The following is a 13,113-nucleotide window of genomic DNA, read 5'->3' as shown; positions in this document are numbered from 1 at the left end:
GATGTCCTATAAGAAAAGGTTTAGCCAAAGATCCTCTGAATAAATGTTACCATGCACATAAAAAGGAATCTTCAGGAAATGGTATGTTTCCTCATTTCCATAAGGTTTGTCTCTGAATTGCATGGCAACATTTTTCAACTTCATTTGCATTGTATAGACATTTTGCAAACTCTTATTAATTTGCTGCCCTCAGATATTAAGCAGAGTACTTACGGGGCTTTCCTTAACCTCTTCCAGTAGAAACCCCTAGTTAAGGTTATTAATACTGATAATAAGAGATTTGCCTGTACTTTTTAATGATAATATTCCTGGGACATAATGAGAAAGCAGACAGACTTTAAAGAGACTCAAGTGGAGATTTTAGTTGGGAGGGGACAGTGTTTTATTTTCTTCAGTTCCAACATTAAAGTTCATATCCACATATGATTTTTCCCTAATCCCTGTGGGTGTCATTGCTACCCAGTGACTGGCCAGAGTTGAAAGGAAGTGGTTCCCTTATCAGTGTAATGAAAAGTTTCTGATAGGTTTATATTATTTAACCCATCAGGCCTTGGTGTTCTCAGGAGAAGGTGGCAGATCTTACAGGTCAAGGCACGGCTGGGAATAATTCTATTCCTCAGATTAGTACATTTAGTTCTTTCTAGTCAAGGGAGTTCCATGATAGCATCAGTACATGAGGAGATGGAGATGCCACAAGTGCTGGGTGTCGTTGATGTGGCTGCTACAGCTCCCTCTTGTGTGGACATAGCCCATATGGAACTGTGCCACCAACCAAGAAAGGTATTAAGACTGGGAGCCATTCTCTGAGGCAAAACTAAGAGTGTCACTCATAGTTTAAATAGAAATTTCTTAAGAACAAAGATATGAATTACTTCTTCAGTCCTACACCTTTTAATTCTTAAAAAACAAACCAGTCAGCTTCACTTTGCCTCTCTTCTGTTCTCACACATGAGCTCACTCTCAAGCAAACCCACCCTCCTATGATCCTCACTCCATAATTTTTCAGGACTCGCTCTCAAAGTCAAGCCAATCCCCTCAGTAGTATTATTCTCCCTGGTAACTGTCTAAAAAATATTGAAAGGCAAGCACATAAGGTGCCACCCCGCCCCCAACCCTGGCTCTGTGTGTATTTCTGGGGTTCTGAAGGCACTTCATTCCACAATTGGTATTGTTGCCTTGGACCTTTTCTGGCAAGAGAAGAGATTTCTTCCCCAAGGTCTTCTAGGCTCTTAGTCTACTGTTATTCTTTCTCAATAGGTGTCCTTAGATATTTGAGACACAGAATCTGATCAGCAGTCTGTTCCAGTATAAGAGCATGAGATCTGAAAGTCATTTGACATCATCTCCACTGTATGAGTACGCAGGGCCTTCAGTGAAGGAACAGTGATCAACATGTGGTTGTTTCATCAACAGTACTGGAGAACTACCCTGCATGAAGCTCTAGCAGAGACCACAGTGAGAATGAAGAGTGGTCTGTCTAAATACAGATTCCCCTCTAAGAGAACAGATAGCTCACAAGCAGTCATGATGAGATGCAAAGCTTTGAGCAGGCCAGGGTACTGGAGCCAGCAGGAATCTCAAGGAGACCAGAGTTGTATGTCTGCACAGTGTCTTTCCAAACTGAGTCCTAGGGGAGACAGGAACGAGACAGATGGGTTAAAAGAGAGGAATTAGAACATAAGTGCCTCCCAGACCAGGCGCAGAACACACACAGTCCTGGATTACTCTAACTATTGACCTTAGATCTTTACATAGAGGAGAGAGCCAAGCCTGGAAGTGGAGGAGACAGCGTGTTTTCCAGGCTGCTATTGTGAAGCTTCATGTCCTTCCAAAGCCAGCATGAACAGACAGCTCTCTCAGAACATCCCCTTGAAAGGCCAGTGTTCCATTACTCTACCATGAATTTGTACAAAACCTTTGAATCATATACTCACTACATATCTTATATATATCATTACCACCCACATACAAATAATAAAGAGAGCATTTTCTACCAATTGTCAATACTGTCAGCCAGTCACATTCGTTGAATAGACATGACTTTTAAGGCATTGTTTGATTAGATACAAATTTACATATACGCATACAACTTAGGGATCCCCAGTGTGGCAGGCACTCAGAGAAAACTATCATGGTAGAGTTGGAAGGCTAAAGAGTTTAGCTCCATGGTCCCCAAACTACTGCTAGAGTTTGTGTGTGGTATGTCCAAGAAACAAAGCAGAAGAAATGGTATGCCATGCCTTTCTTGGTTACACAAAACTGGAAAGATGAATTTAGTAAAGGCTGTCTTGTATTGACACTGTCTTTAGTTTCTATTGTGCTCCATTTACAAAGAAACAACCACTTGGCTCTTTGGTCTGGAATTGCATTTTAATTTACTTCAGTCACTATTACAAATAATACAGACGTAGGTACATTGCCAGCCTTCAGAATCCCCAGAGCGATGTTGCTTCTCTCCCAGTTTTTATGGGTCTGCTCTTCCTATGTACAGTTTTTTCTATGAAGTGTGTGCTTTGTCCTTTCAAAACTATTCTGTAAAGCATACATTATAAGACAAAGTGGACTCTCTTATTCTGCACTCTGCATACCTAGAGCTGTGGTTCTGATCTAAAGGGTGGAAGAAGTCACTGTAGAATTTGAAGCTGCACTGCTCCTCTGGGAAAACATGAAAGCACTCTAATGGTTGAAAGTAACAGCCAAATGCCTTGTGTCAAAGACCCCTGGCGTCTCCCAGAGTATAGAACACACCCGATTGTTTTGGAAGCACTAAGATTTCTGGTTGTAAGTCTCACCCACAGCAGTGTATTGCTACAGTGTGTGTCTGTCACTCTTGAGGGTCCTTCCCTGTGACTAAGGTGGTCATTGTGTTGCATTTACAACTTGTAAATTGGGACTTGTTGCCCATGTCGCCAACTGGCAACCACACACTGAAGGCCGGAATTAAAGCTGGTACCTAGCGCATATTTACACTGACCCTTGGTATAACTTCGTCATAGTCACTTATGCCACCCTTCCATCAAAGAAAGGAATGATGGATGGATACAGAGAACCCTCCCCTGTCTGTCTTTTAGTCTTTGTTCTCCCTTGAAACTTGGCTCCCTCTGATACAAACACTATCTAGTTCTCAAATGTCATGAAGCCACCTGTGTGTTGTCAGTGTCGCCATGTCTTGCTCCCTGCTTTTCTGTCATGTGTGTGTCTGTATCAGTCTGCTCTGTTCACTTTCTCGTTTGTAGAGAACACTGAAATCCACTCTGAACCAACGGCTGCTCCTACTCTACCTCCTACAGCTCCTCCTAAACCTAAACCCAAACCTAAACCAAAAAAGTCTCCTGGGCCTCCCAAAGGGGCCACGGCTGCGGCCAGCCACAAAGGAGATGAAGTGCCTCCTAATAGAAAAAATGTCAAGGCTCCCAGTAAGCAGGCCCCAACCCCTCCACCCAAGCCAACAAGCCGAAACACATCCCGGGAGGCTGGTGAGTATTTCCTAGTGCATAACAGGGTAGAGCCCAGGATGTCAGGCTTTGGGGTATGGGGTCTGTAGCTTCTTCCAGGAGCGTGTGGTCTTTTGTTGTCTCGAGATGCAACACCAGTAGCTATCAAATAGAAAAATTAACTTTGTGGCCTTTGGAGTAATTGTGAACTGTTAATCTTGGTTTCCACAATCAACAAATAGACCCACTCCTTTAGTGTGCCTAGGAGGTATGCTAACATGATGAAGCAGTATCAAGATATCAACTGACCTGCTGCCCAGAAGAGTTTATGGGTGGCTTTGTTTATGGGTGTTTCTTTTTTCAAAATAACATAGTCATGTGTATTAAATGTGAACAGGTCTTTGACATATTTGCTGGATTGCAGTGTCTTAAATTTTTAACATCCTGTCCTCTGATAATGACAAAGGGTTCATATAGAGTCAGTGACACCCTAGTTTCCTTCACCACTTCACATTATTTTGATGGGTTGAGAGTTGTATGCCCAGTGCTACCTGCTCACATCCACCCCAGGAGACCATCAGGTCAAAGTGGCCTAGTGTGCTGCAATCACACATTGCCGTTACAAATCACAAATGGGCATTTGCAAGCTCCATATATGGCCATCCAGCTTTCTCTTTCAACCTTACATGCTTAATGCAAAGTGAACATTCCATTCCTCTAGTGGAATAGAAGACCCCAGCTGTGTCATCTAACTTTTAAAAGGACACAGATCAAAATTCCCATGCTCAATGGCTTTCCTCCATAAATTCGTGCATAAAACTCCTTTTGTACAGTAATAAATCTTATGGGCAGCAGCTTCCCAGAAACGAACTACCAGGATTTGCCTTAGTTTTATCTCTTTTCTTGTGCCATTTATGTTTGTCATGCTGAAAGTCAAAGAAGGGTTTAGTTGGTGATGTAAGAGCTCTTTGAATGCAAGTAGACCTCTCCTTTCATTCCTGTCTTCCCAGCATTGATCTTTGTTGCACAGGCCTCTTCTAATCCCTCTAAAGTAAAGTATCTCAGAATGCCGAGACAGCAGAGCCTAAGGGTCATTTCCTTGGGGACGCACTGTCTGTTCTTATTGCTGTTGGTATGCCCCCCGTGGCCTTGCAAAGCCTAGCAGTGGTGGATGACATGAGACAGGCACTGAGCTACTAAGGAAGGGAAATTCCCAAACCATTACTCTGCCCTTGGGAATTAAGATCTTGCCTTGCACACACTTCCTCCCTCGATCCTACTCTAGGTGGAGTGAGCTCACTGTAGACTTAGCTCAGACTCTGGGAAGGAGGCTGATGATGAACACCAAGGCTGGACACAGCATGCGAGACAGAGCTTGAGTCAGTTACAAACGCTGTCCCGAAGATTTACCATATACTTACAATGCTCCTGAGAGGGTTGAAAACTGGGGAGCTAACAGACATTTTATCCTGTGCCTTAATGAAAAGGGTGCAGGGGGGCTTTCTATAAATGAATATGACTGCTTCTAGGACTGTCACTGAGACACAGAATTTACATTGAGACTCTTGATTTTCCACTGCACATCTGAGAACAGCTATCACCTAAATTATTACCTCTGTAGATGCCCGAGAGTTCCACCTGTCAGTCTAGAATGCTGTTGTTTTTGCCAGGGTTTTGTATTTCTTGTTGTTGCTATTAACAAAATATTTTTATTCAGAAGTGCAGTTTCTTTTTGAAACCAAGCCCTCTAATGTTAGAAGAGACTTTAAAAACAAAATAGGGCTTGAATTTTCACTCCAGGCCCTGGGGGTGGGAGGATCCTTTTTCTTTAAAACAAGATAACATTAAATATTTTCTTTCAAAAAAGGAAGAAAATTTTCAAAAAAAGTTAAAAGTGATAGCATTAGCATTGATATGCAGAAGGAATCTGATTAACTAGGAAACAGTTGCATGTGTTTAAGCACAGTTGAATGTGTTGGAGTATTTTTTATTTAAAAAAATCAATTTAGAGTGGGGTTAGACTTTTTTTTTAAGAATGTACGGTTAATGAGTTTAACTTGTAATCAGAGAGAGATTATAAGGTTCATTAACTCTGCAGACAAACCCAGATTTGGCAAAGAGGAATTGTGTGTATCTAAAATACTAATTACTACAACCAGAGAGACTCCTTGAAAACCCAAATCTTGACACTAAATAAGACTGGCTTCTTTATATATCAAAATTAATGAAGTCATATGTCTCATTGTCTGTTCCTGTGTTTGTTCTTCATTTCAACTCTCTCGCTGACTTCAATAAAGCTGCATCCAGAGGTAAGTGACCATGATATCTGTGTGCAGTGTGGGACGGCCCTGGAACTCTAACAGGACATTTCTGATAGTGAGGTGAAAGAAACTTGAGCTCTCTCTTGGAAAAGTAAGATATGTAGCATTGTAGCAGAAGAGATTTTTGGAGAAAATGCAGATCAGAAAGGCCATGAAACAAAAGAGTATTCTCGTGGGAGTTTAACTGGATTTCCAGGATGATATAAAGAAAAATTCAAACATAAGCATGTGTTTTAAAGGCAAGGAGAATGGCTACTTAACTGGCTTTTCCCGGAAATGACTTAGTTGAAGTCAGCTCTATCCAGAAGTAAGCACAGGTGACCTGGCAGTCCTTTGAAGACTTGCCTAGTACATTAAACAGTCAAAATAACCATGTCGTCTGGGTGCTCTGGACTAGGAATTCTGGGAAAGTTGAGTGAAGTGGTGTGCACTCTCAGTCTCAGTTTCTGCAGAAGTAGAAGCAAGCAAGTCAGTCCTTTGAGCCTAAGAGCTCAAAACCAAACTAAGTGATATAGGAAGACCCTATCAAGAACACTAACGTGAGGAACCAGATAGACACATGCATACATGCATGCATTCTCGCGCACACACACACACACTCACACATGTGCACACATACGGGCACATGCATGCGCACACACACTCACACACAGAGAGACACTCATTTGCACACATACATGCTCACAAGTGCAAATGCTGGGAGTGGTGCTCTTCCTCTTCAGATTATTCCGATTGTGCTCATGCGTATAACCACAACAAGCATTTTCCTTTCATTTTGATGTTTTGAGTGGGGCAGGGGGGCACTGTGACTGTCCCCTCCTTTATCCCTCCTTACTATAACATGTGGAAGTAGAGGCTATCAGGACAGGCTTCCTTTCCTGGAGCACTGGGAACATTGCCTTGGAAGGTAGTGAAAGAAATTAATTTGCTTGTGACCCAGAAAAAGGCTGTAAGTATACACTGTGCTTCCTCTCAATATGGGCCACCTCTCCATCCCCAGGAAGACACAAAGAATGTCGTTAGGAAAGGCTCATATGTTTCCCACAGCCAGCTTGCCAAGAATGGCTGTCCCTTCATGGGACCAAGTCTTTAGAGTCTGTAAGAGGGACTCAAAGGACAAAAAGCGGCTGGCCTGTTTGGCTGTTTCAGGTGAAGATGAAGAGAGAGAAGATGGAGGCTTCTTGCCCTTAGGTTTGACCATGCAGGTCACTTGCTGCCTCTCACATTCGAGGCGTGGGGGCAGCAGGGGGAAGGTCAGAAAACAAGACCATCATCGTTATTGACTGATTTTTTAAATATCCATTGATCCAATGTATTCCAGAGGGAGAGTTTTAAATGTCCTTGGCAATTGTAAATCAGTCACTTGGAAATTATTGCTTTCTTTGATTTTCAATGCAAAAAAACTGTGTCTGTTTTAGCTGGTTCTTCTCACCCGAAGAAAGCAACCGGCTCCAAAGCGTCAGCCTCACCGTCCACTTCCTCCACCTCTTCTCGTCCCAGAGCACCCAAGGAGTCACTGGCTGGCAAAGCAGGCCTAGTGGGGACCACGAGGGGCAAGAAAAAAATTAGCAAGCAGCCGGTGGCGTCCCGACTGTCCCCCAGCACGACCACTTCTGACACGCCTAGTCTTAAGGGAGAGCTCTCAGACACTGGGATAGAGAGCCTCACACCAGAGGAGACTGTTGCTGGAGCAGAGGAGCAGGCCACAAGCAAATCCAAGGCGGCCATCGCTCTGCCACCTAGCACAGCACCACCATCCCCACCTGCCCTTCTTCTGCCCCCTGAAGATCAGTGCACTATTGCCTTGGACACTCCCATGGTCCTAGTCAGTGATGGACCTACCCTGCCCGTCTCTGCCTTAGACACAAGTCAGCTCCTTTGGACTGAAGAACCATCGAGCAGAACCTCTCCGTACTCAAGCACTGGCTTAGGTGGGAGCAGAGAACAGGCAAAATGGTGAGTTGGGACTCAGACCACGAATGCTCTATAAGTATTGCAGGCCACTAGAGCAGTCTATTGGAATAAAGGAACACAGGCTGCTCCCATCGGCTTTAACCCTGCTGATGTAGGTAGGGTAGCACACCTGTGCTCTCACCATTGGTTTTCCTGAGCCCTGAGTGTGGAGTTGCATGGGCTGTGTGGAAAATTGTAATGACGATGCTGACAAATATGCTTTGGCTCATGCCTTCCAAGGATGTTTAGACCCTCCGTCAACATGATCCATCCTTCTCTTTCTTCTACCTAGGTGACTTCATTCGTTATCTGTCGGATACTTGTTTTAAACCTTTCATCATTTGGTCCCAGATCACCCATCCATTCTTGCTCAACTTCGTCTCAATGTACCAACTTAGCTTTCTTCCTTAGGAAAATTAAGACCAAGAGTAAAGCAGTCTAAAATGCTGGCTCTACGTATACCAAGAGTAGAATGAACCCTGCCTTAGGAATCCTTCACTGGAATCTAACTTCTCCCGTGAAATCTTCCAACACTTCTTGATGGAACTAGAAGTAACTATTTTGTTTAGACATTTTTCCCTACACATAGGGTAGAACTAGCCAGCATGCGCTACTTATTTCTATGTTCTTAGAAGCCAGTATGGAGTCTAATGTGCTGTAGGGCTGCAATGCATGTTCACTGAGTTCCCAGTGACAATGGAAGAGTGAGCTAATGTGCCTAAAGGGAAGGTCAGCCTGCTTCAGTAGAGCTGAAGATGGGGTGCCTCTGATGGTGGATTTTGTAGATTAGAACAGAAGAAGCTATAGTGGTCAATCTTAGTTTTGCTAAAGACAGACTAACTAACTAACTAAGTAAGTCACTAACTAACACCTGAATAAGATGGACCAAGGAACTTGATCTTACCCGTACGGGTTAGTGACCCATCATCGTTCAGCTGCCTAGGTCAGAAACCTGGAGCTCACAAGGGATCTTTTCTCTCCTTTACTGATATCACTCACTGAGTGCTATAAATATGCTATTAAAGTTGAGTTAGACTCATAGGTGTGTGGCTAGCAGAGCATCAGGGCGTACAAATGCTGCTGATGCAGTGGTCAGTTCTGTCTAGGGGAGACTCAGATCTAAATTCCAACCTCTTCCTCTTTCTAAAAATATATTTTTTTCAATCTTGGAATCATTTAACCAGATCCCCCTCTGGAAATTCGTCACGTTAAGTCCGTTAAAATGCCCACTACATGTTTAGTGTGGCTTTGATCAGGACACTTTAATTATTTAATTTCTGTTAATAGAAACCTTCATTTATTGATTACTTGATCCATGTCAGGAGATATCCATTAACACTTCATTCACATAAGTTTTCTCTAGAATATGCCTACTTTATAAATTTAATATTTTTATTTGAAACCCCACAGTGGAGAGCATTCAAACTGTTGACTTAGTGTTATTTCCAGGCTAGCAGTGGCCAAATGAGAGGTCAATGCTAGAACTTCATACCAAACTCCAGGCCTGGGACAATATTCTGTCTCCCAAAATAATTGTATCAACTTCTGCTCCCTTTTTTTTTTCTAACAGTTCATTGGTTCCTTATTTCTTATCATTCAGAGAAGCCTCATTTGAAGGAAAAGCAAGGGAAGATAAGTAAATATCAAAGTACAAATTATCTGCCTGACATTTTAATAAAGGCTATGGAGGCAGAGGACACTGAGATAAATGGGGTGCTATCTCTATTGGCCTGTTTGATGATGCTGTCAGACTACACAAGAGAGGGTAATTTATAGTAAATGTGCATGTGTTGACTCAAAGTTCTAGAGGCTGAGAAGCCTATATCAAACACCAGCATTGGATGAGGATACCTCTACTGCAGAAGGTAGCTTGCCTGAAAAAGCATGAAAACTATATGTGTTCCAGGAGCCCTTTCTGTAATGGATTTTATCTACTTATTAAAGTGTTGTCCTCAGGAGGCCAGGCTGTCCAGTGCTAGTGCATTGATGACAAAGCTCTCAAGACCTGAATTCCAAGGGACACATCCAAGACCACACAGCAAGCCCACAGCACACCTTCCTTTGACTGCAGAATTTCTCCGCATTGCCATTATGTCAGGCCTTCAAACTGAAATTCTTATTTTTCAGTGTGTAATTCCGGTTTGTTTGCTCGGTGCTGGGCAATGCAGTAGGCACTGAGGGGATAAATGTGAGCAAAGCGAGCTAGTTCCAGAGAGTTCATCTTAATCAAAATATTGACCAGTGTGCTTAGGAAATATGTGTGTAAGATGGGATCTCAATTTTGGAAAGTGAGTTGAGTATACGGGTTTGTTGTTCAGTATGCTAAAGAGAACGGTAAACTTTGGGCAGCTGTAAGAGTTCGGAGAGCTCATATCCATAGGTGACCTGACTCTCCAGTTCATTTCCATGAACTTCTGGGGAGGGTGCTTATTGCGCTAAGAGCCATACTACATACTTGAAACTTAATATCCAAGTTATCCCAGACACATGAAGAGTTTTTAGATAAAGAAATAAACAGATGTTTTCCATATCCAGCGATGCTGCGATTATTGGGAGTAAGGTTGGGTCTCAGTTGATACTGGGGGTGTTTGTCATAGATTTACTTTTCAATCAGGCTTAACTCTCCAAGTTTCCTAGAACTCATTTTCTTCTTGGTAGTTTTTTTTTTTTTAATTTGAAAACTGACGTTATAATGCCTTCTTTGGGGGTAGTTTGTGTTTGCACTTGATTTAATGAGCTTGGAAGACAGTCTCCTCCCAGACTCTCTCTCTTTCAAGTGGAATTTGAATTGGAGTTTTTGGCTCTCACTTACTTGCTTTCCCTAGAACTTTCCCTGGGTTATATTTAGTCACCCAACGTGTGAAGACTCTGTCTTAGCATGAAAAGCCTTCTGTTTGGGATACAAGTATCACAACTTGAAAAGGGCTAGTGGTTGTATATAAAAATACCTACATCTCTTCCTGTCCCACAGGCTGCTGTTCAGTCTGTTTCTCTTCATTTACAGCTTGATCCATAACACAGACAGCTCTATAACATGGGGCAGAAAAACATGGCCCATTTGAGGTCATGTTGGAAAAATGACTTGTTGGGCCCATTCCACAAAAATTTATGGAATGTGCTATGTTGTCCAGTGTTCTCAGAAACCAAAAGAGGCAAGGTGTGAGGTGACCAATGCAGACAGGCACATATTTAATACTGACTAATTATAATGATAAAATCTAACGTTTAGTAAGTAGACTCACAATCTCAGTCTGGATCCCACACTGCACTGGCCAGGTTGGGTGGGCTACTGACTTACGGCCTTTCTTGAATCCACGTTGTAAATAACTACCTTACAGTCTCAAATAGTTATGAGTTGTAAGTAAATGTTGCTGAACCCTGTAAACTGCAGAATACTCTTCCAGTGGTAAAGTTAAACTAATTAATACAGTAGATTGCAGAATACTACACCAGTGGTAAAGTTAAACTAATTAATACAGTAGATTGCAGAATACTACACCAGTGGTAAGGTTAAACTAATTAATACAGTAGATTAGTGACTAATAGCACAAGTACCAGGATTGAGACCTGAAGTACCTTGTTCTACATATGCAAAGTGTATTATTAATTAACATAGTGTAGACCCCAAAGTGATAGTCTCTTCAAAATAGAATAGCTTTCTGCAGCAATAAGCAAAATTCTAGACTATGGAAAGCTTGTCCTTATGAATAAATCTTCCTTTATTTGCAATGACACTTCATTGTGTGTTGTCTCCAAAGAAGTGAAGATAGGATTACTGTATAATTCAGCAATTCAGCAAGTTCAAAGGACTGGAAGTGGGCAATGGATTTGAACACCAGTGTATACAGAGTCCCCAAAAGGTAAAAAAGCCCCCACTATGCATTGGCTCAGGGATGAGTAACAACAGCGCTGCAAACACACACACACACATACTGTCATCATCTAACCTTCCAGAGGAAGGGAGTTCTACCACTGCCGTGACATGGATATGCCTGACATCGTGTTAGGTGACGTAAGGTACACCCCGTGTAAAATTCTACTTGGATGAGGTTGGAAAACTAGCCAGTGTCACAGATACGGAGACGAGAATGGTGGTTTCTGAGGGTAGGAACTGTGGGGAGTTATTAGTTAATGGGACATAACCTTCAGGTTAGAGAGATGCAAAAGTTCTGGAGACGTGGGATGGAAATGGCACAGCAAGGTGAGTGACCCTAAATGCCACCAAATGGTACCCTTAAGAATTTTGGGTTACTTTTATATGTCACATAATTTAAAATGAGATTTCAGGTACATGAGAGACAGCTCAGTGCATAAAGTGCTTACTGAGCAAGCATGAAGACCTTCACTTAGCCCCAACACCATGTAATAGGAAGGCATAGCAGTGCGTATATGTAACATCTCCAGTGTGGGAGACTGGAAGACAGCAGTGGCCAGCATGGTCCCCAGAACTTGCTGGCACCAGTCTAGCTGGAATGTTAAGTTCTGGGTTCAGTGAGAGGCCATATCTTAAATAATAAAACTAGCAAAGGAAGACATTCAAAATTAGTGAACCCATGCATACACGCAGTCAAGTAAGATTTCATATATCTCTTTGAGAACAATTTAGGCTGTTGGGTTTTTCTAAGTAAAAAAAAAAAAAAAAAAAATGGAGAGTCTTAGAAGTGACTGGCCTTAAAACCACAAAATTGAATTTAAATGCCTTTTGTCCTAATGAAGTCTACCAGTGTGAGTTAGTGAAGGCACTTTCAGATTGTGTTGTTTCTTAGGGAAGAATTAGAGGTTGGGTTTTTTGTTTGTTTGTTTGTCTGTGAGAACAATAGACACGTTTTTCACTGTATGTTCTTTCAGAAGTATGACATCCAGATGTGAATTCATCTACTTATATCAGAAAGTCCTGGGGGAGGTTTTTTTTATCTTACAACAATGATTACACTGTTTTTGAAATTAACTATTTTCACTGCCCCATGCATAGTCTTTGAGAGTGGGCGAGCACTCAGGAGATCTTTACCTATTTAAACGACAAAGCGCTATTATCCACCAGGGTATTTATTTCCTTTATCTAAAGCTTCCTCCCATCTCACACCCTGCATCCTCATCCCGTAAGACTGGAAGCCTTATACATGAAGAAATTAAAGCACAGAGAGGATTTAGGGTTTTTGTGTGTTGACTCACTGGCTAGAAAGAAAATGGGATTTCTTCCAATATTAATAAAATATATGTTTTCCTACGTTACACCCTTCTGGATGTTGAGATGCAGGGAACTATGAATCCTATTTGTCAAAGACGTGGTAGGAGTCAGAAAACAGACCTTTCAGGGATGCTAAGCTCTGCAAAGGAGTCATGTTTGGATCACTGTGAGAACAGGGGAGTAGGGTAAGGAGCTCAACTGAATGCTCCAGAAACAT

General features: G+C 42.2%; 1 protein-coding gene across 18 annotated transcripts in view; it reads left to right on the top strand.

Annotated features, from left to right (window-relative positions):
- Positions 1-13,113, top strand: part of Phactr2 (phosphatase and actin regulator 2) — a 266,809-nt gene that overhangs the window by 213,473 nt on the left and 40,223 nt on the right. For 6 of the 18 annotated variants that reach the window (XM_006512674.3, NM_001195065.1, NM_001195066.1 and 3 more), the window contains 2 exons: positions 5,732-5,743; positions 7,174-7,711. In XM_006512674.3, coding sequence (XP_006512737.1) covers positions 5,732-5,743; positions 7,174-7,711 — 550 coding nt within the window. Of the gene's footprint in view, positions 1-3,236; positions 3,477-5,731; positions 5,744-7,173; positions 7,712-13,113 lie in introns of all 18 variants that reach the window. The other 12 variants (XM_006512676.3, XM_006512675.3, XM_006512671.3 and 9 more) reach the window with 4 other exon arrangements.

The sequence above is a fragment of the Mus musculus genome, chromosome 10, assembly GCF_000001635.26.
Source record: "Mus musculus strain C57BL/6J chromosome 10, GRCm38.p6 C57BL/6J".
In the NCBI taxonomy this organism is placed as follows: Eukaryota; Metazoa; Chordata; class Mammalia; order Rodentia; family Muridae; genus Mus; species Mus musculus.
The sequence above is the reverse complement of the archived record's forward strand: the minus strand, read 5'-3'. Positions and strand labels throughout refer to the sequence as shown.